This window comes from Nothobranchius furzeri, chromosome 6, assembly GCF_043380555.1.
Source record: "Nothobranchius furzeri strain GRZ-AD chromosome 6, NfurGRZ-RIMD1, whole genome shotgun sequence".
Classification (NCBI taxonomy): Eukaryota; Metazoa; Chordata; class Actinopteri; order Cyprinodontiformes; family Nothobranchiidae; genus Nothobranchius; species Nothobranchius furzeri.
In genome coordinates, this window is record NC_091746.1 from 80797236 (window position 1) to 80820427 (window position 23192).

Consider the following 23192-nt stretch of genomic DNA (forward strand, 5'->3'; position numbering starts at 1 on the left):
GATGGAGAGACTGCGGAAGCTGTAAATGACTCAGACTTTATTCCACTTCCTGCTTTGAACCTCCTCTTCAGTGTTTTCTGTCATTCAAAAAAGATGACAAGCGTACAATCAAATTTCAATGACAAGGTCAAAGTTGTCAAGAACTTGTTCAACTCGTACTTTTCCACTCCGTAGATACGCCCCCCTTAGTGATGTCACCCACTCACCAGGTGTTGCCTTTTGCCGGCCAATGAGAAAACACCTGCTGTAATGCAGAGTGAAGATCTGCAGCTTTTATCCTGCTCAGGATTCACTGTAGATTCCTTTTTCTAGCGCGTGTCTTCATTTCCATCATGACTATCTCGTAAGAAGACATATTGCTGTTCAGCCTCGGGAATATTGCGCTCATTCTATTTCACTGTCCACTTAATGCAGAGCCACTCCTACGGAGGGCTCGTGAAATATGCGTCCTGCAGGAATAGAGCGCTGTAATTACATTCTCCCATTACCATACAGAGGCTTGGAGTCACACTGAACTCAGCCTCCAGCAGCACGTCGCCATATGGTCTGCCTCCGTTTCTCCGGCAATATTTGGCAAGACTCTTACTAAAAGGTCAGATATCGAGTCAGACGGCTGAGCCAAAATTGCATCTATGCTAATTGCTCTCTTTTTCTTCGCTCTCTCCTTCATCTGCGTGTTCCTCCTCTCCCTCTCCTTCCATCCATATTTTCTTCCTCTGCCACTGAAGTAAGTAATCTGCTTTAGGATGTTTCAGAGATGGAGATGGATTTGGTTTCCCTTCGCTGCCCCTCAAGCCTAATCTCCCCCGTGACCAACCCGCCTTTCCCCAGTGGGGCTCTTAAGCACACCATCATAGTCCACCACCACCACCACTGCTCATGCATGCATAGTCAGCAAAAAAAAAGAAAAAAAAATTCCAAATTCCTCATTACTTACAAACATCCATAGTACACTTAGCTTGATTTGCTCACAAAGATGGCTGCACGTGCAACTGAAGCAGCTGAAGCTGAACCTTCAGAGGGTTCCTGCTGTAGGCTTGTCCTTCCAGGAGGCATTCATGAATGTGTCTGATACTACGATATGATAACTGAACACACCCAGATTTTACATTTCTGTTATTTATTCAGATTGTGAATTCAGCACCCCCTAAATACATGCTTTCTCTGCTTTGGCACCATAATACGGTGGCTTTTGTCTATTACATGTTGTGTTTTGTTTTATTATGACAAATGCCTGTTACATTGAAGTTCACCAATCAAGGTGGCTTTTTCGGTAGCAGGCCCAAAATTATGGAATGATCTTCCATTATCTGTGCGGCTCTCCATGTCAGTAGAGGTTTTTAAGAAGGCGCTGAAGACCCATTATTATAATCTGGCCTTTAAATCTGTGTGTTGACTGATGTTTTGTATTTTGCTGTTTTTAATTTTTTTATTGGGTTCCTATATATTCTTTGTTTTTATCTTTTTAGTTTAGTCTTGTGCAGCACCTTGGTGACATGATATATGTTATAAATAAAGGTGATGATGATGATGATGAAGGTGCTATAAATAAATTCACTTAAGTGTCGACTTCATGCTACTAAACGACTTTCCACCAAGGTCACTCACAACCCATTTGATCCTGACGTTTCGGTGGCGAACACAAACGCTCTTGGAGACGGTTCTTTGAAGTAACGATCAGAGCCGGCACCTGAATTTTTATTTATTTATTTCTACCCCTTATTTTTTTAATTGAGTAACACATGATTGGTCACTACAGGAAGTGTAGCTGGGCTTGTGTGTCCACACTGAGCAGGTGGGGAGGACATGGCGAGCTAAAGAGGCTAAAGATATTTGTTTTTCTACTTTGAGTCTAGTTTCAACTTTGCTCTCTGTTCCAGTTTGGGTAAAATAATGCAACAGGCATTTGACATCATTTATGTTTTGTACATAAGGACATAAACTTTACTTTAATCAACTTTCAGCTGCAAGAATCCAAAGGAACAAGGAACTTTCTGAAAGAGCCAAGAACGTGTTGAGTGTGCTGCTGGCAGCTTGGTGTTCTGTGTGCTGCAGCGCCTGTGGATGAGCGTTCAGTGACTGTAGTAACACACTGGGGTCACTTAAGGTCTTTCATCACCCACAAGCTCCGCCCACAAAACCAGTTTTTGTTTCAAACAAAAATGGAGATGCACATTTTTGAGAATAAAATACTTTTTTCACTCAAAGAAAATGTCTAGTATTAAACACACACACACACTGGTGTGTGGCTGGTGAATAGTTTTTTTTTTGGTGGGGCGCATTTTAACAGGTGTTGTGCCGAAATAGACATGCCTACCGGGATTTGCATGCCCTGTTGTGGGACGGTGTAAGGAAACAGCATTTTTGCACCAACATGTATATTACCCAATTGCTTCCTTACACAATGATGGTTCATGGGCAGATAAATAAAAGAAATGATGATTTATTTGAAAAAAAAATAATAAATCTTGAAAATGTTTGTAAGTTTGAATCACATTCCTGCTTTTTAAATCAACAGCAAAATAGTTCAAGCAAGCAGAAAAAACATAAAAATACTCACTAAAGCCTCAAACGTGTTTAAATAAACTGTGTGAAAAACGTAAATTACTTCGTCATTAGTTCATCAGATGTCTAGTCAAAAACTAAAGGATTAGACACGTGTTCACATTATAAATAAACTCCGTTTGTTTGCCTAGACCGATGCAGAATTGTCAACATTTCTTCTGAACAAATGTTTTAGCTTTGCTGGCTGGCCAGAGGTGCACATTCAAGCAGAACAACCAGGACACTAGGAAGCGATGGATGATGGATGGGTTCTGATCCAATCATTTACAAGAGGGACAAGCACATGATCAGATAAGGTTGCTTCAGAAATGTACATTTCAGGGGCAAATTTAGCAAATTCTTTTTTATTTTTTACATTTTTTAGAAAGAGAGAGGGCCAGGGTGTTAAACAACAATCACCAGAACATTAGAATCAAATGAATTTAAAATGGATTTAACTATGTGCAGCATGACGGGGCTGCATGGTGGTGTGGTGGATGGTACTGGAGTCACAGCAGTATGGTCACATTTCAGTCTCTGTCATCTGAGTAAGGGCTCAGAGAAGCTTTGGATGTGGCTTAATTCCAGACTGGGAATCTGTTCAGGTTAAACGTAGCATGGGTTCGGCTCCACAAGGGACCTCTGCCTTAAACATTACGGTAAAAAAAAGTTCATAGTTAAATATGTGGTTCACTGAAAACCCTTTTTTTATGATTATTTCTGATAATCAGTCACTCTGACTTTTCATGCAGACTGAACATGAAATAGTCTCCTACACCCATCTCCTGCAGTAGCTTCTGATAGGAAATAGACGGCGAAAATCTAGGATTTGAAAATCCTGACGGATCTACGTCAACCTGTCACTTACCATTCATGGTGTCACCCATCTTGACTCATGACGGGGAAAGCTGTTGTTGGTTTAGCGTTCAGGAAACAGCAGAGAACGTCCCGATGTGATGAAGCTAACCATTAGCATTGGAAACTTCACCACCCTGCAGAAGCTCCTCCACACTTGTGATACTTGTGGAGATCAAACATCAACTTTGCAAGTCAGTGGTAGAGTCACGTTGATGTTATCCAAATATCTCCAGAACCTGTCGTCGGAAGCTCAGCTGTGATGTGGCTCACTGCTAGTTCCTAGAAACGATGCAACAGTACCCCACCCACCCCACTGAGAGACCACTGCAAATGTATTGAATAAACAAGTGAACCATACCTTTTGGCTAATCTACAAAACAGAGAAGGCAGACTATTCCCAGCAGAACCATTAATGTTTGACTTTATCATAGCCATATTTAGTGTAGTGCAGCGTTGTGGGCCGTGATGTGCAGATGCTTACACAAACTCATTCCCGAAACCCGACATCTGGAGGACAGAGTGTCTGTCACAAGCTCCAAAATGAGATTCCGACCCCCACCAAATCAGCGCGGGTAGCAGGTGATGGACGGTAATACCCTTCGTGTTCGAGCTTGGCAACGCCCCAATATTTTTGCAGCATAAAGTAACAGGCAATAAATAACGCATCAGTTAAGGCTGACTGCACCCCGAAACCCAGCTACGACAGGAACACCTCCACCCCTGCTGGAAACCTGCCCGAGAGATTGGTTCGACCATCAAAGTCCTCCCGCCTCAGCTCGGATCAGACAAATTAATTCTTGTCTTTTTCTCATTTCCTGCAAGTTGGAAACAATCAAGAGCCTGTTAGTAAGGTGAAAAGATCACAGGCGGAACTTTAGTGTGGACGGTGTAGACGTGGGGTTTAGTGTGTGTTTGCGTGTGTGACAGCAGTAATTATTTGTATTTTGGTTGCCACCTGTCACACTTATATCCTGTGGACTGTCGTCACCAAAAGTGCTGCTTCCCAGTGTGCTACCTAATAAATAATGGCCATTGTCACAGTAATTGTATGTGCTGTGTGTTATAATGAGCATTTGGAAACCACATTGGCACTCTCCTACAGGCTGTTCAACCTGCTTAATGTTCTCTCTCTCTCTCTCTCTCCTCTCTCTCTCTCTCTCTCTCTCTCTCTCTCTCTCTCTCTCTCTCTCTCTCTCTCTCTCTCTCTCTCTCTCTCTCTCTCTCTCTCTCTCTCTCTCTCTCTCTCTCTCTCTCTCTCTCTCTCTCTCTCTCTCTCTCTCTCTCTCTCTCTCTCTCTCTCTCTCTCTCTCTCTCTCTCTCTCTCTCTCTCTCTCTCTCTCTCTCTCTCTCTCTCTCTCTCTCTCTCTCTCTCTCTCTCTCTCTCTCTCTCTCTCTCTCTCTCTCTCTCTCTCTCTCTCTCTCTCTCTCTCTCTCTCTCTCTCTCTCTCTCTCTCTCTCTCTCTCTCTCTCTCTCTCTCTCTCTCTCTCTCTCTCTCTCTCTCTCTCTCTCTCTCTCTCTCTCTCTCTCTCTCTCTCTCTCTCTCTCTCTCTCTCTGCGATTTCCCGAATCCTTACTTTGCTTTTTTCCGACCAGTTTATTGAGAGTTCCTAGAAAGAAAGATCTAGCCTGTTGAATTTAAAAAAATCTAATTGTGGCAGCTCTTTTGGTAGATGATGCCGTTTCGTGATGCTGCGTATGCCTGTGTGTGAGCCTTGTGGGTGTTGTAGGTGGAAGAGGGGGATGGAGGGAGGGGAGGGAGTGAAGGGGCCTTTGTGACAAGGCTGGCTGAGGGTTAGAGCCAGACATGTCTCAAGAGAAACCGGGGCACATTTGCAATCACCCCGAGTTCAAAAGGGTAATTTATTCACAGTCTGTGGTTAAAGCGGAGCTGCTCGAAATGCCAGTGGGATTGTGCTGGGAAGCAGAGCAGTGGAGACAGATTATTTTCCTCTTTTCCGCTCTCCCCCTTTCTTCCTTTCCTCTCCCACCCCTCATCACCCTCTCCATCTCTCGCCGTTGTTTCTGTGCAAGCCCAGTGTGGCGTCTTTTAACACACGCCGGCGAACATATTTCACTTTTACACTCATCCGCATTGATGTCCAGGCGCTGATTGAATTTTGAGGCGCTGCGGCGTCTGCCATTATCATCCTCGTCGTCTTGAGTGGTTTATCTCTGGCCCCAGCTCAGAGTGATGCAAAGGCTGCAGGGGGTAGGAGGAGCGGGGTGGCAATGGTGCTTTGGGGGTGGTGATGACTTTTTTTTATCATTTGTGTAAGAAAAAATCTGAAAGGGGGACTGGACTTAACCTGCATCTGTAAGATTGTGGCAGGAGGTTTAACAAGCCAGGGCGTGCCTGGTGGTCCTGCAGCGGTGAGACGAGCTTTTAGCCCTTTGACTTTTTCTCTGATTAACCCCCCCCACCCGCTTTGGCCAACAACGTCTCTCCGGCACCTCTCCTCAATCAGCTGACAACATGGCTTCAACATTAATGGCACATGCCAGGTTCGGTTAGGATCACATGTCCTGGCAGCAGAGACCTCACACTGCTTCGTCGGATTCAGCTGAGAATTATTCCACCACATGTCAGATTTGCTGTGGCGTTATCACCGAAAGCCACCAGCAGACACGTAGAATGCCCCATCCTCTGTGGTGAAGCGGTGGGGTTAATTTGAGGTTTAGAGGATTTCCTTCCTCCTCATCCCCGAGTCGGTTCAGGAATTTGTTGTGTGCGAGGAAATTGCCTCGTGCGTGTCGTCGCCGCCAGGTTGTTATGTATGCTTTGCTGCAGAGGCGTCGTCGTTAACGCGAGGATGAGCTGCTGCTAGAGTCTTGATTTGAGGCAAAACCTTGGTATTACTCTCTCATCCCAGCTCTTCCTTTCTCCACACCCTCTCCATTTCTCCCTCCTCTTTATCCATCTTTTCCCCTCCCCTCCTCCTGCCTGCTGATGGAGTGATATTGAAGGTGCACACAGGAGGTGGTGGTGGTGGTGGTAGGGGGGAGCAGACGACGCAGAGCTGGTGCTAATTGAGCCTTCTTTGTGCCTGGTCACTGCTGCGTGCCGAGGCAAAATGGCCCAGGAGTGAATCCAAGCAGCACTCGAGAGCCCCACTGGATCGATAACGTGGGAACTTAACAAAACAGAGACATGCCGAGTCTCCGGATCAGGGTCATTATTGTCTCCGGTGAGCCGCTTTTCCACCAGGGACTGATCAATGTGAGAATATGGATCAAGATAAACATTCTGAACTTGTTTCGCTCTCCTGTTTGCTCCAACTCCCCGAGCGCTACGTTGTTGTCAGGCACAGCTGGGTTCAGGCCTTAACGTTCCCCTGTGGATCCCACGTTCCAGGTGCAGGTGTGCATCCACAACATTAGTCAAAAAAATCACGCTTCGCTCTCTTCAGAGTAACCTTAGTGGGAAAAAAATAGTTACACCAATGAAGCATTGAGATTTATTTATGGGACAGATCTTTTTATGTGATTGAGATTATTTGTGTGCGGATTTCTAAAGGACTTGCACATGCTACACAGCTCAGTAACATCATGATAATAGCCTGGATCACATCTATGAAATAAGATTGAATTAGTGCCAAACTATGACTTCCTGCCAGAGCAGAATCGTGGCTCAAACATTTGACAGAAAAATCAGTCCAAATATTTAGAAAATGTTCCTAGAGTTGGACTCTAAAAGGAAGGGGAAGAAGATGAGGAAGAAAGAGATGTGGGTGGGCTCATGCTGGGGTGAAAAGATATTGGTTGCAGCAACACTCCATAATATTTCTTTTAAAAATTTTGACAAATTTCTTTGAAATGTTTTATAAAATGTTTGATTGCAAGAAAGGCGAATCGGTTGTCCCCTTTAAAAGTGAAAAAGAACAGACCGCCTTGTCAAGCTGATAAAACAAAGATTTACTAAAAAAGCTGAAAAATCACACATTTAGGTGGTAAACTATATTCTTCTAATTGCTGTACGGTAAATTATGCATGGAATAGATTGCGATGAAAGTCTTAGGAAGTAATGTTTATGCAATTGATTAAACTTTGGTGTCAACTTTATGCAAGATGGCCGCCACAGTTAACTAAGCATGATGAAGATGGCTACACTTGATGTGGTAGAAGTTATTGATAATACAACTCCCGATCACTAACAGGTTTACCAGATCATACATGATGGTATTTTCAGGATTTCACAAAAACAGGTAAAATAATCTCAGTTTATAAAAAGCATAAAATCTGTGAATTCTTTTAAAGTGAAAGTCCCATTAGTAATCATCGCTCACTGGTGAAATTCAATCAATCAATCAATCAATCAATCATCAATCAATCAAACATACTTTATTAATCCCAGAGGGAAATTAGAGTTTCAGTACACACAATTCAGAGACATACATGGGCAAGACACATGACAAGAATTGGTGACTGTGGTCATTCACAACCATGAGTCACGCTACCTTAATAGAGATAAGAGGGGTTTATATGAGGGTTGGTTCATTTGGAGGGGAAAAAAGGGCACTTCAGAGCTACCCTCCACCGGGAGGGCAGCTTTGCTCTGCAAAAAAAAAAAAAAAAAACACCTCAAAGAGATATGCAACAGACTTCAGACAACACAACATAAGTGTCCACTAGGTGGGGTGGTGGGTTTGGGACTATCGCCACTTCAGTTCCTGCAGCCACGATAAGCAGCGCATGTCACCTCAGTGTGGATAAAGGGGAGGAGCATTGAGGGTTGGAGGTTTGCAGTGACCCTGGAACGTTTCAGCGGCCTTCCCGCAGTCCGGCTCAGGCTGGGATAGGAGACAGTGTTGAGTTGCCATAGCAACGGCACATTCCACATATCTTCTGAGGGGGGAGTTTTGATGGAGCCTTGTAGGCTCAAGGGCGCCAAATTCCAATTAGAAATTGTTTGGGGGCCAGACAGAGATAAGTTTTTTGGTCCTCAACCTCTCAAAATCCCAATAATGGACATTAATCTATCCCAATCCGTGCTGATTCGTCCACTCTCTCCTTGAAGGCAGCCATCTTTTGTGCCAATAATGAATCTCGGCCAAAGTCCCAAGCTTACGATTCATCTCGACAATTATGTGAGTCTGTGAATTCACAGCGCGGTGCTAACAAGCTCTGAGCTCCGGGATCAGGCCAATATTCCTCGACAGCTCGTTAATTTTCCGGTAAGCCAGGTAGCCTCCAAGGCCAATGAGCAGGAAACCTTTCACCAACACCACGAATATCCACACGTCTTCAGAGTCCTCCACAGACAGCTGAGATAAACAAATCAGGTTCCACTGTTTCCAGAAGTCCATGATGTGTCCAACTGGGTCTGTCGCGGAGGGGCATCCGGGAGCCCCTTCTCCCGTTCTCATTGTTGAAAATATTTTATCAACCGCGTTGAGAGACCAACTGACGAGATCCATTTTAGTGAATTTCAGTTTCCAGAAAAAATGCAGAAGCAGCCGTGCACCCAGCACACACAGACAGACAAAGGGCCTTGAGGATAACATATGGAGGAGAGGAAGAAAAAAGCGTCTGCACCCAAGAGCCAGAAGAAATTCATCTCCAGCTGCAGCTGTGGCCATGCTTGTGAACTGTTTGGTGGTTTAACCCCCTATCCATCCCCTTAAAGCTTTAGGGAGACATTGGGTCCCGTTTTTTTGACCGGGATTTGAACCCCGATCACCCTGTACCAGGGTGGACACTCTACTAGGTCACTGAGAAGGTGTGAGGAGGGCTAGGCCTTTAAAGACCAAGTTCATTCGTTTTTACGACACAGCTGTGGCTACAGTACAGCTCAGTATAACTCACGACGAGTGTGTGAAAGTGTGTGTGTAAGCAAATGACTGGTTGTAAAGAGCCTTGGGGGGTTGTAGAACCTTAGAAGGTGCTGTATCAAATGCAGCCCATTGACCATGTTTCAGGTTCACACTTTTACTCATCACACATCCTGTAGCGCCACCGTGGGAAATTATTTATTTATTTATGTACACATTGATTTATCTTATTTTATTTTATAGTTTTCAGTCCAAAACTGAAAGATAATTTGAATGTTGTTGTTTAGATTAATAAATTATGTAATAATGAAATAAAGATCAGGCTAAGTTCGGTATTAGCTAACATTAATCCCGTTGACTGCTCGATAGCTACCTGTTGTAAGCTGATTGTGTTTTAATGACTTTGAACTGACAAAATAAATTGATATTCAACTTAAGACACATTAAAGTGGAGTCAGCAATGACTGAGCCGTTTTAAATGTATCACGTAAAGCATGATTTTGTGTTTGTTGTCGGTGACTGGGTAAAAATGAATCATTTAAATAGCTGATCACTACCTGATGACCACATTAAAACCCGCTACATCACATTTGACCTGCTGTAACACTTCATCCAAGTTTTTAATTTCTCATTACCGACCCAACCTGTTTTTCATTTCTGTCTAACGCAAGAAAAATATCATAAAAATATATTAATATGAACTCAAACTGAACAGGAGAAGATCAAAATTAATGGAGCTGCACTGACATACAGTAATAATCTGCTCATTATCATTAGGTAAAAAAATAAAAAAATACATTCAATGTGTGAGAACATCTTGACCCTTCAAACCATGATAGTGTTTCATTTCATCCATGGATTTAAATTGGTGATGATGGAATCCTGCTGTTCTGAGCTCCTCCATTACGCACTCAGAAGGATAATGGTTATTGCTTAATGTGGTGTGAATATATGGTAAATGGTTGCTACAGACATAAAAGGACTTTATCCATCCAAAATGTGTGATGAACCTAAGCTGGTGTTTGGTTCAGTTTCAAACGTGTCCTGGGAGAATTCACTTCAGAAACAGAAGTCCTGCGTTAGTGGCTGCCAGCTCCACAAATGCAGCAACTTGGGGTTGATTCAGAGAGTTTGGTTGGAGGTAATCACTTAATGTCATCAGCCAGCCGGGTTATTAATCACATCAAATGAGATGTTTGCAGACCATGTCACGGTTTCAGGTTAGTTACCTGTGATATGAATGACTCAAATGTTCTCAAGTTCAAGTGTGTGTGTGTGTGTGTGTGTGCGTACGCGTGTGTGTGTGTGTGTGATTATAACTGATATGTGTTTCATTTAGATTAGCTGTCAGAACTAGCCAAGTGAACTAGACATAATTCTTGCTTTTCAAAGTTTGGTCTGAACGCTCCATTGGAACCTTCGCTGCACGAGCAGCATTCTGGCGAGCCAACCAGCTCTCTGTCGGGGTTTCAAAAGAGCAAAGCGCTGTGATTGATCCACAATGGAGGGCCAATCACAGTGCTCTATTGGTTTTGTAGGCCAATCAAGGTGCTCTATTAGTTTGGTCGGCGGGATGATGCGACGGAGTGGAACAAGATGGCGACAGCTGGTTTAAAATGACTTTTACATTAATTTTGGACTATTTGGACTTGGGTTTTATTAGAATCAGGAGCAAATAGATGTATTTAAGTCCTTCATTTAGAAAAAGGACTGTTGTTGTGTCCTTGGGCAAGACACTTAGCCCACCCTGCCTGTTGGTGGTGTTCGGAGGGACCGGTGGCGCCTGCGTGTGGCAGACTCCTCTGTTAGTGTGCCCCAGGGCAGCTGTGGCTACAATGTAGCTCATCACCACCAGAGTATGGATGTGTGTGTGAATGGGTGAATGACTGATTGTGCTGTTAAGCACCTTCGGGGGTTCCTGGACTCTAAAAGGTGCTATATCAAATACAGGCCATTCACCATTTTTGCCTTCTTCAACAGCGGCCTGCTTTGTTGATCAACATCCGTTGCGGTGACTACAGTAATGACCCGATGTCTTGTTTTTACGGTTACGTCATTTCCGATGACGACAAAGAAGACACCATCTGATGTCTGCAGCCAGAAGCTTGTGTTGAAAGTTGAATGTTCCCCAAAAGCACCAAACTAAAAATCCAATATGGCTGCCTTGTGCACTTTAGCGAATCCCACTGATTGGCTGATTATCATGCTGGAACCTGGCAAAGTTCAATCAGTTACCAGACTAAACAAATATATTATTTAATCTGGGGCTCCATTGACGACTCTCGGTCCTGGGACGGGTTCTATCGTTGTCTTTCAAACGATCTCCGCATGCTACTGGACAACAAACAATGTAACATACATTAGCTTCGCCAGAAGTCATTACCTTTGTAGGAAGTAGTTTGGATTTGATGAGAAAAACCATACCGTGTCATTTTTCTCTTAGATATGTATATAAACATATGCATAACTAAGAGAAAAATGATACGATGGGTCATTACCTAACCAGAAGTCATTACTTTCACAGGAAGTAGTTTTTTTAACTAAACGTACCGGAAAAAGCTTTTTTTTATTTCGAATTTTTTTTCTCTTCAAATTTGGACAGGCGAACTTTTAAATAACGTTGTTACCTATGTTGCATGAAAATGGAATAGTAAATCCCTTTGTCCTTCAGACAGGGAATTTTTATGACAGTAGCACATATATATAATAATTACAACAATAAAAGGCTGTAAAGTGAATAAAAAACATATATGGAAAAAATGAGAACACATTAAACTGAGACTTTTCAAGATGTGCAAACAAAATAGTACCTGCTAAATATTCAGTTTTATTGTTAAGCTCAAGATGAACTTTTGGCCTACACCAATTGCTAAAGTACAGGACTCCCAGAAGCAGCGAAAAACAGTTCAGCAAATCTCTCTCTCACCAGCAACAATTTTTTTTTTTTACAAAATATCCATAACACTGTCCTTTATGTCTTCTTTGAACATCTTTGGTGTGTTCTTGCTGTGTTTTGTTTCAAATTCCATCTTTCAGTTCTTTTTAACTGTCCTATATGTGTATCATAGCAGCTCATTGCAACAGAATTTAACTACTACAGCTAATAACTATTCAGATAGTTAGTATTTCTGTATTATTTTGAGTGAAAGACAATAAAACTAAAGAAACACTTAATTTCACAACCATTTTATTTTGGGTAGAAATGAATTCACTGAAGCATGGCTTTCTCAGCTGCATATCGATTCATCCCCTCCCATTTTTAAAAAAACACTTTGATTGTCACCTGATATACATGCACACAAGGATTAATTCATACACTGTCAAATGTTTTCGAAAGCTGTACATATTCAAAAACCCATACAAGGTTGTAATACATGTTGAGTTTCATTTCTGCTATTTCAGAATGTTTGTTCATGGACCGTTATATTTTCTATTCATACATTTCTGAAGCAAAATCAATTCATTTTTTGTTTTTATTTGTTATTACACACTTTTTTCAGTCATTTAAACACAATAACTTAAAAATATTCAGAGATATTGAAAGCTAAGTTTGTCCAGAAAAAAATAAATTTTTGGGTGCACAGGACCAGTTCCAGTGTGTGCCAGAAGCTGAAAAATAAATGCTTAAATCTGTCGTTTTTGAAGTTTCACAAATTAGAGAAAGGTTTCAAAAATCACAAACTATGTTTTATGCATTCTGCTAAGAGCCTAGAATAATCTAGAACAGGTTTGAAGAGTGTATGTGTTGTAGTTTTCGAGCTAGAGCAGATAAAAAAAATGGTCAGAGTAGAGAAAAATTGGGGTGTATTAGCCCTTTAGCCATTTCCCGAATCGGAAGCTAACTTCAGCCTCGTATGAAAACTAGTGACTGAAACCACTTGCAAATTTTTAAAAATCTTAGCTTTTTAAGAAAAAAGGGGTATTAATAACGTTTCAGTCAAGTCAGTATTAGAAATTGTGGTCTTTATATCATATCTCAATTATATATAGAGTTAATATTATTACTTTAACTGTTTCAACAAACAGGGAGACCAAAAAAATAATAATCAAACAGCTAAGTTAAAGCTAAGCTACAATTGCTGATTGCTTTATTGATGTTGCTTTAGGGTTAGCCTGTGAACTCCCTGCATTAGTTTGAAGACTGCGTGTTAATATTGATACAGTGAGCTATGAAACACGGTTCCTTTGAAACAATTCTCTGGTAAAGCTTTAAATGCTACAGTGCCTACATTTAAGAACTTAGAACGGTTACGAACATTAGTTAATTCCATCCTTACCTTTCCTCTTTGAAACCCGCCGAGTATGGTTGGAACAAAAACACAAAAACAATGTAGCGGTCGCCAAAAAAGACCAACTTCCGGCCGAGGTCTTTCGCTCGTCAATTTTTCGGTAAAATTAATGACATGGCATCTTGTTCTCACATGAAAGTTCTTTCCAGTGACACGCCAGCTGATGTCTGCAGCCAGGTCCTACACTCAAGTTCCAAGTTGCAATTTCAATTTCAGGAAGAGCTATTGTTCATTTTTCCTGCTTTTAAGCATAAACAGAACACCTCATAAAGAACCTAGATGTCAAAACAACACAAACATCATTTTTGTTTGGCAAACACCAGGGATGCTCAATATTGGCTTTTTAACCCGTATCTGATATACCAATATTTTTTACTCTTAATTAATCGATACCGTTTGAACCCGATACCAATATTTGCCGTGTCTCTCGTAAAAAAAAGAAAAACTAAAACATTTTAGGTTATTTACATTACATACGCATATGCTGTCATGCATGCTTATATTTTAAACGTTTTCTGTGTTAAATGTCAACAACGTCAGTTTAAGTTTGTAATGGGCTCGACACACGGGAGGCGACATCGCCTCTCCTCCATTCATTTTCAATGAGACATGCGCGACAAAGCCATAATCGCAGGTCTCCCTCCTACCAAGCGAAACGCGAAAAACGTGCGTGTGAAATTTTGCGCTCGTGCACGTGTCGTGCACAGGCAACCCAGCGACGCGATCCCAGAAAGTTGAAATATTTTCAACTTTTCATTGCCGTCGCTGGGACGAGGACCAATCAACGGAGGTTTCATTCGCTGACCAATGAGCGGACAGGATGCTCCGTACATCTCCGAGCAAACATGGAGGAGAAGTTGATTATTATTATGTTTTATATAGAGCTCCGGGAGTTGACGTCACTTCTCCCGGCATGCAACAGTTCAAATCGAAACGGCGCCATATTGGCATGCAGAAGCCGGCAGCTGGACTATTTGTTATTGTCAGAAAACTCAATCAAACGGGAAATATGGTAGATTCCTGTTGTGCCCCATGATGCAGAACAGACGCGGACGACATAAGGAATGAGCCATCTACAGGATTCCCCAAGATCCGGAGCGCCGCAAACGTTGGATCATTGTAATAAAACGCGCTAGTGACCGGGCGAAAATGAAACTGTGGGATCCCGAGAGTAAAGGTTTTCGCTTATGCAGCGACCGCTTCATATCAGGTACTTAAACCAATGTTTCCTCAACTGTGTGTGGTATTTATTTTAAATGCTTTTATTACGATTCTTAGTGGGCTTCCTAAACTTATTTTGGCGTGGCTTTTTCTGTCTTATTACTCATAGCAGCAAGTAAACGTCACGTAAAACGTTGCCTCGTGAGTTCTGCGTGCTGCCGTTTCCGTGTTTTATGATCACAGCAATTAACCGGCTAAGCTGTATTTAATTTTTAAGCAATGGTTGATCAATTGTCAGATCACACACCGAGACTACTTACGTGTAAATCTGTTATTTGTCCGTCCATCCATCCATTTTCATCCGCGTATCCGAAGTCGGGTTGCGGGGGCAGTAGCGTGACATCCCTCTCCCCAGCCGCCGGTGCCAGCTCCTCCGGGTAAATCCCAAGGAGTTCCCCGGTCAGGTCCGGTGTTGTGCCGGTAAGAAGCCCGCTCCGACAGCTTCTGGCGTCGGAGCGGGCAGTGGAGTCGAGAGTCCCAGACCTTCTCCCCAGCTCCTCCGGCCGGGGGAACCCCTTGGGATTCCCCCGGCCAGGTCCGGTGTTGTGCCGGTAAGAAGCCCGCTCCGACAGCTTCTGGCGTCGGAGCGGGCAGTGGAGTCGAGAGTCCCAGACCTTCTCCCCAGCTCCTCCGGCCGGGGGAATCCCAAGGGGTTCCCCCGGCCAGGTCCGGTGTTGTGCCGGTAAGAAGTCCGCTCAGACATCTTCTGGCGTTTTTAAAAAGTATCCCAGGGGCACGGTAAGGGTCGGAGATGTTTAGTCTATTTAATTTCTGACTATATAAAACGATTTCTTCTGTTTTAAAGTGTGAAGTAAACTCCGACGAAGTAAAATCCAAGCGGATCCCGTTCATGTTCATGGTTACATCCGTGTTTGTTTACCTTTTTTGCATGTCAAAATGGCGTCCACTAACTGAGAGTCACGTGGGGTCCGGAGCTCTATAGTAAAATCAGAAGTAAGATTTCACATAACTCTAGCAGCATCTTGTGAAACATCATATCTACCACTTTATTAACTCTGAACCGCTTAAATAACCTTAATTCCCTCCAACCTGACACAGCCAAACAAAACAATGGAAGTTTTGATTTTGCCATGGAACAGAACGCGTAGACGGCTTTGCCGCTGACCGCTGCCGCGGATCGCCTTCCGTGTGTCAGGTAATAAAAGTGATAGCGACAAATTTAGCTGATCGCGGTTGTTTGTCGCCTCCCGTGTGTCGAGCCCAAAATAAGAAAAGTGTCACCGTTAGCAGCTGAATCTCATTCTCCCTCAGCTTGACGTGTGTATTAGTTTCTAATGTATGTTTTTCTTTTTCTGTAAATTGCAGCAATGACAGTAAAACATTTATAAAGACCTTGGATGAAGATTCTTGATTTTGTCTTAGTTGTTTGTTAGCTCTCTAGCTACACATAGCTACATGCTGTGATGACTTTGTCACTACACAAGACGATTTTCTACTTTACAATTTGTGCCAAATAAACTGTCTCAAAATCTCCACCTCAGATCTGTCACATTTTGATATTTTGAGAGAGAGGAGAAGTATCTGAAGTTTGATGTTTTATGTTTGATGTATAATATGTGTATGGTGTGTAAAGGTTGTGTCATTAAAGGCTGAATATGGAACACGGACACTCAGGCGAACTCTGGTGTTCAAAGGTGGTATTGCAACAACATGGCTAATTTTCCAGGCTTTGGGATGTTGGTTCACTGCTGACATGTTCCAGCACCATGTTCAGAGACTAATCGCACAGGATACGGACTAATTTCTACTAATACGCTTACTTACAATAATATTTTCTGTTAGAACATCTTCTGGGCTCAGAATCAGCTGCTTGACTCGTCAAGTCTGCCATTTAACACAGTCCCAGATTCGCCTTGCTGACCGGCCCTTTTAGCGCAGCAGTGCCCTCTAGTGGCTGGTAGATGTAAACACAAACCCAGCGTCGTGCCCGACAAAATAAAATTTTGATTTTTTTAAATATAGCTTTTAGAGGAGAAACTGTACATTCATTCTGCACACCTCTAAACGCCGCATGGAGGTACATTTTTTAAATATAGCTTCTTATTAAAATGTTCTATATTCTAACTTTAAAAGATGGAAAACCAACACCGGTAGTTTCCAATATTTCTGATATTTTCCTATTTTAATACAGATATAAATGTTGGACCGATAATATCGAAAATCCCTACCAAACATCACTCAGCAGGAGCAACACGTGTTATGGTTAAGCTAAACACTGCATTTCATTATTTAAAGAAAAAATTAACCAAACGCAGCAACATTCATTTATTTTTTGTTTTGTTTCATAGGAAAAATGCGAAACCTTTTTGATTGATGTCACAATAAATTGTTTCAGGTTTTTTAGGTGAAACACAAGCAGTAAAATAAAAGCTCCAGGATAAGAGTCACCAATAGCATCTTCAGGTAAATACAAACTTAAGGAACCTGTCAAATATCATCTTTCCTTTAAGGAGACACCATTGACCATTGGTATCAAAATATCAAATTGCACCCCACTCAAGCTAAAGTGATTTCCATTGTGATTATGCACCATTTCCTCTCTGTCAACAGCCAAAAAAATGTGCTAATTGGTCATGGGGATTGGTGGGAGACTCTGGTATTTCATGTCTCTGACTTCTAAATGAGTTTCAGAGGCTGAGGCTGTCACTGGCATGGAGGTTTTTGGGGGAGGAGGGGGCAACTGATGGTTCAGACTCAAATTGAAACGATGCTCTGTTCCCCCTCACTGCAGCTCAAGCTCACAGTAATTAAATGCCTCATTGTTGCTTCATGGGAATTTGTATTGAATATTTCATCCAGTGTAATGATCATTTGGGTGTGGGTGAGACGTGCGTGTAATCACCCTGGCTGGCTTCTAAATGAAATGCCATGTTTGGTGGTTGTTCATCACAGCCGGTTTAGGTGTCCTTCCAGAATTTTATTTTTATCCCTGCTCTTCCGAATGGTTTTATTATTAAAAACCTGCTTCTAATTACATCCGAAATTCCAAAATGTCTGAGTCTTTTTAATCATTTCTTTGAGAGAGTCCACTAAAGTGGAATGATGTGACCTCAAAACCTGCAAATGAACGCATGTCCTTCACATTTTGTCTCCTACAGAGAACGCCGGTCAACAGCGGTGAAGCGTTCCGGTGGTTCTTTTAAAGAGGAGAGCCGTGCATCCCCATTCCCTCATCCAGCAGCAGGAAGGCTAAACAGGACTCTTGACTTTCAGCCAGGAGAGCCTTCATGGGGACCGTGAACCCAACGCACCTGATACGTTTTTACAGGAGGCAAGAAGAAAACGTGGACAGACAAAAAGATGAAAACATAAATGGTGTTGTTTTAACTCTGTAATTTCCTTTTCTGTGTAATTATTGTACCTTTTGACAGTACCATTATGTATATTTTTGGTGTCTATGAATGTGTTTCCAGTGTCGTGGCTGTAGGTTTACAGCCAATCCGATGTAAAGAACTCCCAACAGACAATCATACAATCACAATGAATCCGTCCAACAGAAGAGGCCACAAGAAATTGGGTTTATCCAGCAAATGCAGCAAATGTTACTCTGGAGCAATAAGTTATTTTTATTTAAAATCTGAAAACCACCAGCTAGTGTTAAATATATATTTTGGGCCTTTTTGAAATGTGTTCTATGTAAAAGTTATAATTCTTATCTTTCATGTTGTGGGTAGCTTCCTGAAAGGCCTCCGTTTAAAGAAATGGTGTTTACATCCTGCAGGACTGATGAGCTAACGACTAGTATCTGCCCACCTGAGGATAAAGTGTTTAGCTATTGTCTTAATGGCGTGGAACACTGAAAACCCATTTTTTATGATTATTTCTGATTATAATCAGTGACTAAGTGTTCATGTAGGATAAATATGAACTAGTCTCCTACACCTATCTCCTGCACTAGCTTTTGATAGAAGATAAATGGTGAAACTTTAGTACAAGCCTGATAGATCTATGTCACACTGTCACTTAACATTAATGGACTCACCCATCTTGACTCACAGCAGCGAAGGATATTGTTTTAACTTCCAGGAATCAGCAGAGATTGTCCCGACTATTATAAGCTAACCGTTAGCATTAGCACCACACAGCAAAGCTCCTTTAGGTTTGTGTTATTTGTGGAGATAAAACATCAATGTTGCAAGTCAGTGGTAGAGTCGCGTTGCTGTTATGCTATCTGAGGTGAGATGTCCAAATATCAGGAAATAAGACTCCAAAATCTGCTGTTTGAAGCTCAGGGGTAATGTGGCACACTGCTAGTTTCTGGAAATGGTGCACCAGTATATTTGTTACCCCCGAGAATGACTTCCGAGGCATTGATTCCTACTAGAGACAACTATAAATGTATTGATTAAATGAGTTAACCACACATTTAAAGCAACTCCAATGTTATTTTTTTATTTTTATAAACCTTTACACCATTATTGGTGTTGATCATTCACATCGAATTCAGAAAATGTTATAACTTCTGATGAATTCAGGGGTCGAATCCCGCTGGAATTTTAAAAAATTTCTCTTCAATTTTCCATGTATTCAAATTCGAAGGTGTTGTAGAGGTTTCTGAAGTAACATTGCATGAAGCGCAGCAAAACAAGCACTCTGCTGTGGAATACTGGACATTTGGAGAAAACATCTTTTAGCTAGTGAACAGGGTCGGATTCCAAAATTGATCGCTGAAATCATAAAAAATGCTCCAATGTCCTAAATTTTGTTGCGGTTCATGCAAAACTGTACTATAGACTGTTTACAGCACTTTTTATTTAAAATCACTGTTATTTTGGTAGAAATGTTGAGAAACGTTTGACTGAACTTGACCTCTGGATTCCCCAGAAATGCTACAAGCGGCATCTGCACTTGTTAGCTAGCATAGATGTCAATGTAAATAACTGTTTAGCGCAAAAGAATAAAGCTTTATTTAATAATGTTTTATAAATTGCCATGAATTTGGTGTATTTAAGGGGTTTCAAGAGAGACCGCAACACACTTTGATTTTGGATGAGCTCAGACTAGCCGTTAGCTCATCAATCATGTAGGGTGTAAACATTATTTCTCCAGAGGATGCTCTGGGAGATTATTATAAAGGGAAAGACTGTCATTATTTATAACTTTTACTCAGAAACACATGTCCAAGTCCCTTAAAGAGCATTTCTGGTGATATGCAGGATGACAGCGGTGCGTCTGTTACAGACTCACTCATGCGTTTCCTCACTGCAGAGCAGGGCACATTGTCTTGCGTGGTGAGCTGCACTGCTAATTGGTTATCATTTGATTGTGTCAGCACCAGATGTGTATCTGCTGACTGGAGGCCATGATCTCCAGGTACATATTCTTAACAAAACTACATGAGTGAGTATTATTATTTTATTTATTTTTTCATATTGGGATCCTTGAAGGTTGTTTTTTAAGGGCAGAAAGAATCGTAAACTATTCTGTTGGAATCAGACCCAGTCGGCGTGTCGGATACCAGTCCTGTTTGCTGCGAAGTAGCATAAAGACATTCCAAAAAGCAAAAACGATTCAATAAGTTCCTCATCGTCTTAAACCCTATTGTTGCATGTGTAAATGTGTTTTGGTTTTAAAGATTACTAAGAATTTGTATGTTGTTGTTGTGATGCTTTTATGTGATAAAATAATAAAAAAGATTAAGTAAAACATCTCTGGAAAATAATTAAACTGAGGATCACCTGATGGCTACCACTTTTAAAATATGTTTCTGGTCCCTTTTTTTTCTGCTGGAAAGCATCAACGGGAATAACAACTGAGAGGAGACTGCAGAAATATAACAGCATCGGTTGCCTCCCCAGTCACGTATTCCCTCGAATACTAAAACGTTGAGGAAGAGTGGTTCCCAGAGGCAGCAGACTTTAAAGGACTTGTGAAATCCCGTGTGGTTTGTCATGCTGGAATGCACTTGGGGGGTGGGGTGGGAGGGGGGAGTAGGAGGGATGTCGGAAAGCTAAAGGGAGGAGGGTGGATGGTGAGGGTGCGAGGGTGAAGCAAGACAGGCTCCTGAGATAACGTGAGCGACTGAGTGATGGCTGGGTGTTTGGGTATCAGGGGATGGGGGGTGGTGTAATAATGCTAAGGGGGAGGGAATGGGAGGACAGAGGCGCATTTGGACGATAGTTGAGGTAGGGAGGCAGAGCTGTGGGGGACTGGTGGTGGTGGTGGTGTGTGTGTGTGTGTGTGGGGGGGGGGGGGTTCAGCACCGAAGAGAGCGAGCAGAGAAGGAGGAAATCATCCGGGGCCAACTTCTCCCCTGACTGAGCACGCTTGCCATCAGCCAAATTGAGCTGCTGACTGGTTAGAGCCAGCCAGGGAGACGGCTTCGAGTGCTGTGCAGCGGCGCTGTTTGCAGCGGTGTAAGCATCTGAGGCATCCAATCTTCCTCGCTGGTCATCAGAGGTTGATAATGTGCATCGGGAGTGCACTACAGGCTGGCTCGCTCCCTGGCCGCTGAGATTAAATAAAATCAGAGACAGCTCCTCTCTAATCCTTCCATCCACCTCCCACTCCTCGCTCTGAAACTGGGATTTTAAAAGTCCTCCGGCCTCTGTGGTAATGCTCATTTTCCTGCTCTGTCAGGGAGAGGCAGATCCAGCAGGTAGTGGGAGGATGTTAGGAAACTGGCAGGAGAATTCATGACAAGCCTTCAGTCTTCAGTACGGCTCAGGAAACAAGTTAGCAGATTACAAAGATCACACGTTCCCTTAAAATGCTGCAAAAGCTGTTAGAGAAATATTTAAAATAATTCAAAATGAGATAAAGCCACTGAGCTGGGACTGGTCTGAACGGCTTTGATGAGGCCGTTTCCAGTTAAATATTCCCAAGTGCTCCAAACTTTGTCACGTTAGCTGCAGCTTTTTGAACATCTCAGAGACAAAGACACATTTTCTCTAGTCTCAGAGTCATTACATTCATCTCAGACTCTTCTCAATGTAGCTTCTGCAGATCAGAAGAGCATAAAATGTGAGACAACTTCAGGACAAGTTGGTGATGAGTTGGGATAAGAAATTTGGATCATTTGTGAAAAAATAGAAACATCGGAGATAAGAACTTTCACACTTATTTAATCAGCCTCAAAAGGTTCATTGACCAGTTCAGCGAGGCCTAGTCCACACGTAGCCGGGTTTTTTAAAAACGAATATCCGCCCCTCCAAAAACTTGCATCCACACCACCGCGTTTAAAAAAAAAAACTCTGTCCACACGTACCCGGATAAATACGTTGTTAAGGACATGCCAGACCTGTAGGCGGCAGTACTTCCCTGTTCTTAACCTTGTCCTTCGTCTGTGGTCTTCCGCAAGGAGCAGTAATCCCGCTTGCAAAAACAAACGAGCAGAAAGCGCTTGGACAATTGATAAAGCGAGCGCAGCTCTGAGGGCATCCATGCTGTCAGCTAGTGTAAACACAGGTCACACACGTGATGTCAGCATTTTTTGTCGCGGAAAGTGACGTTGCGGACCTTAAAACTCCGGTTTTGTCTGTCCACACGCAGACACCCAAAACGGAGAAAACGCAGATCTTCACTTTGGCCGGAGTTTTTAAAAAGATCCGTTTTTGTGTGGATGACAGGCCAAAACGTGGAAAAATATCTACGTTTTGGCAGATCCCCGGCTACGTGTGGACAGGGCCTCAGACTTTAGCTGAAATCTTTTGTATTTTTCAGTTTTGTGTGAGGCTGCATGTCTGAGGTGTTTCAGACATGCAGCCCTGGCTCTCACTGGAGAGAGCTTACCTCCCAGACTCGGGTTGCGTTTGGAGCAGATAGGTGAGAAGAAGATCCAGGGACCCATCACGCTTATAGGCTCTAAAGATAATCTAATCTGATAATCCTACCTTGTGTGGTGTGATATGAGTGCTCTAGTTTGCTCAGAACCACTCTGATCAATAATCCGGGTTTTCAAACATGTTGTATTGTCTTGGTCTGACTCTGGGACTAACGAACAGGCTGGCTGTTGATGTGACATTTAACCAATCAGAAAGTTAGGTGAAGGAAGCGCTCTGCATGCTCCGCCCCCTGCGTTTTTGTTCATTTCAAAGTCTTGTGAGATTTCTTATCTTAGGGTCCCAGGTAATGAATAGATGGATGGACAGGTTGGAGTTTGTTTAAACTGGGATTAATCACTGAAGACCACAACATTTTTAAATGAACTTTGATTTTATAAATCCCTGAAACAGGGCTGCGCAGTGGCGCAGTGGTTAGAGCTGTTGCCTTGCAGCGAGAAGGTCCTGGATTCGCTTCCCAGCCTGGGATCCTTCTGCATGCAGTTTGCATGTTCCTGTGCATGCATGGGTTCTCCCCCCACATGACCCCACGTGGACAAGCGGGTTCAGAAAATGGATGGAAGGATGAAAATTTTGAAAAATAAGAAGAAATCTTTTAAAAGACCCAATGCAAAAATGTATATTGACATCAAAATCAGCTAAATTAGTATTGGTCGACCCTAAATTAAATAAATCTTTCTCATGTGTTCAAAAGCAAGTGCAAATTTGG

At 42.4% G+C, this 23192-nt stretch overlaps 1 protein-coding gene across 1 annotated transcript in view; it reads left to right on the forward strand.

Annotated features, from left to right (window-relative positions):
- The window catches only part of cxxc4 (CXXC finger 4), a 42244-nt gene extending 21894 nt beyond the window's left edge, over nt 1-20350 (forward strand). Inside the window, exon 3 of the mRNA XM_070552838.1 lies at nt 17801-20350. Within this exon, the coding sequence (XP_070408939.1) occupies nt 17801-17845 (45 nt within the window). The 3' untranslated portion in view covers nt 17846-20350. The remainder of the gene's footprint in view (nt 1-17800) is intronic.
- The last annotated feature ends 2842 nt before the right edge of the window (nt 20351-23192 follow it).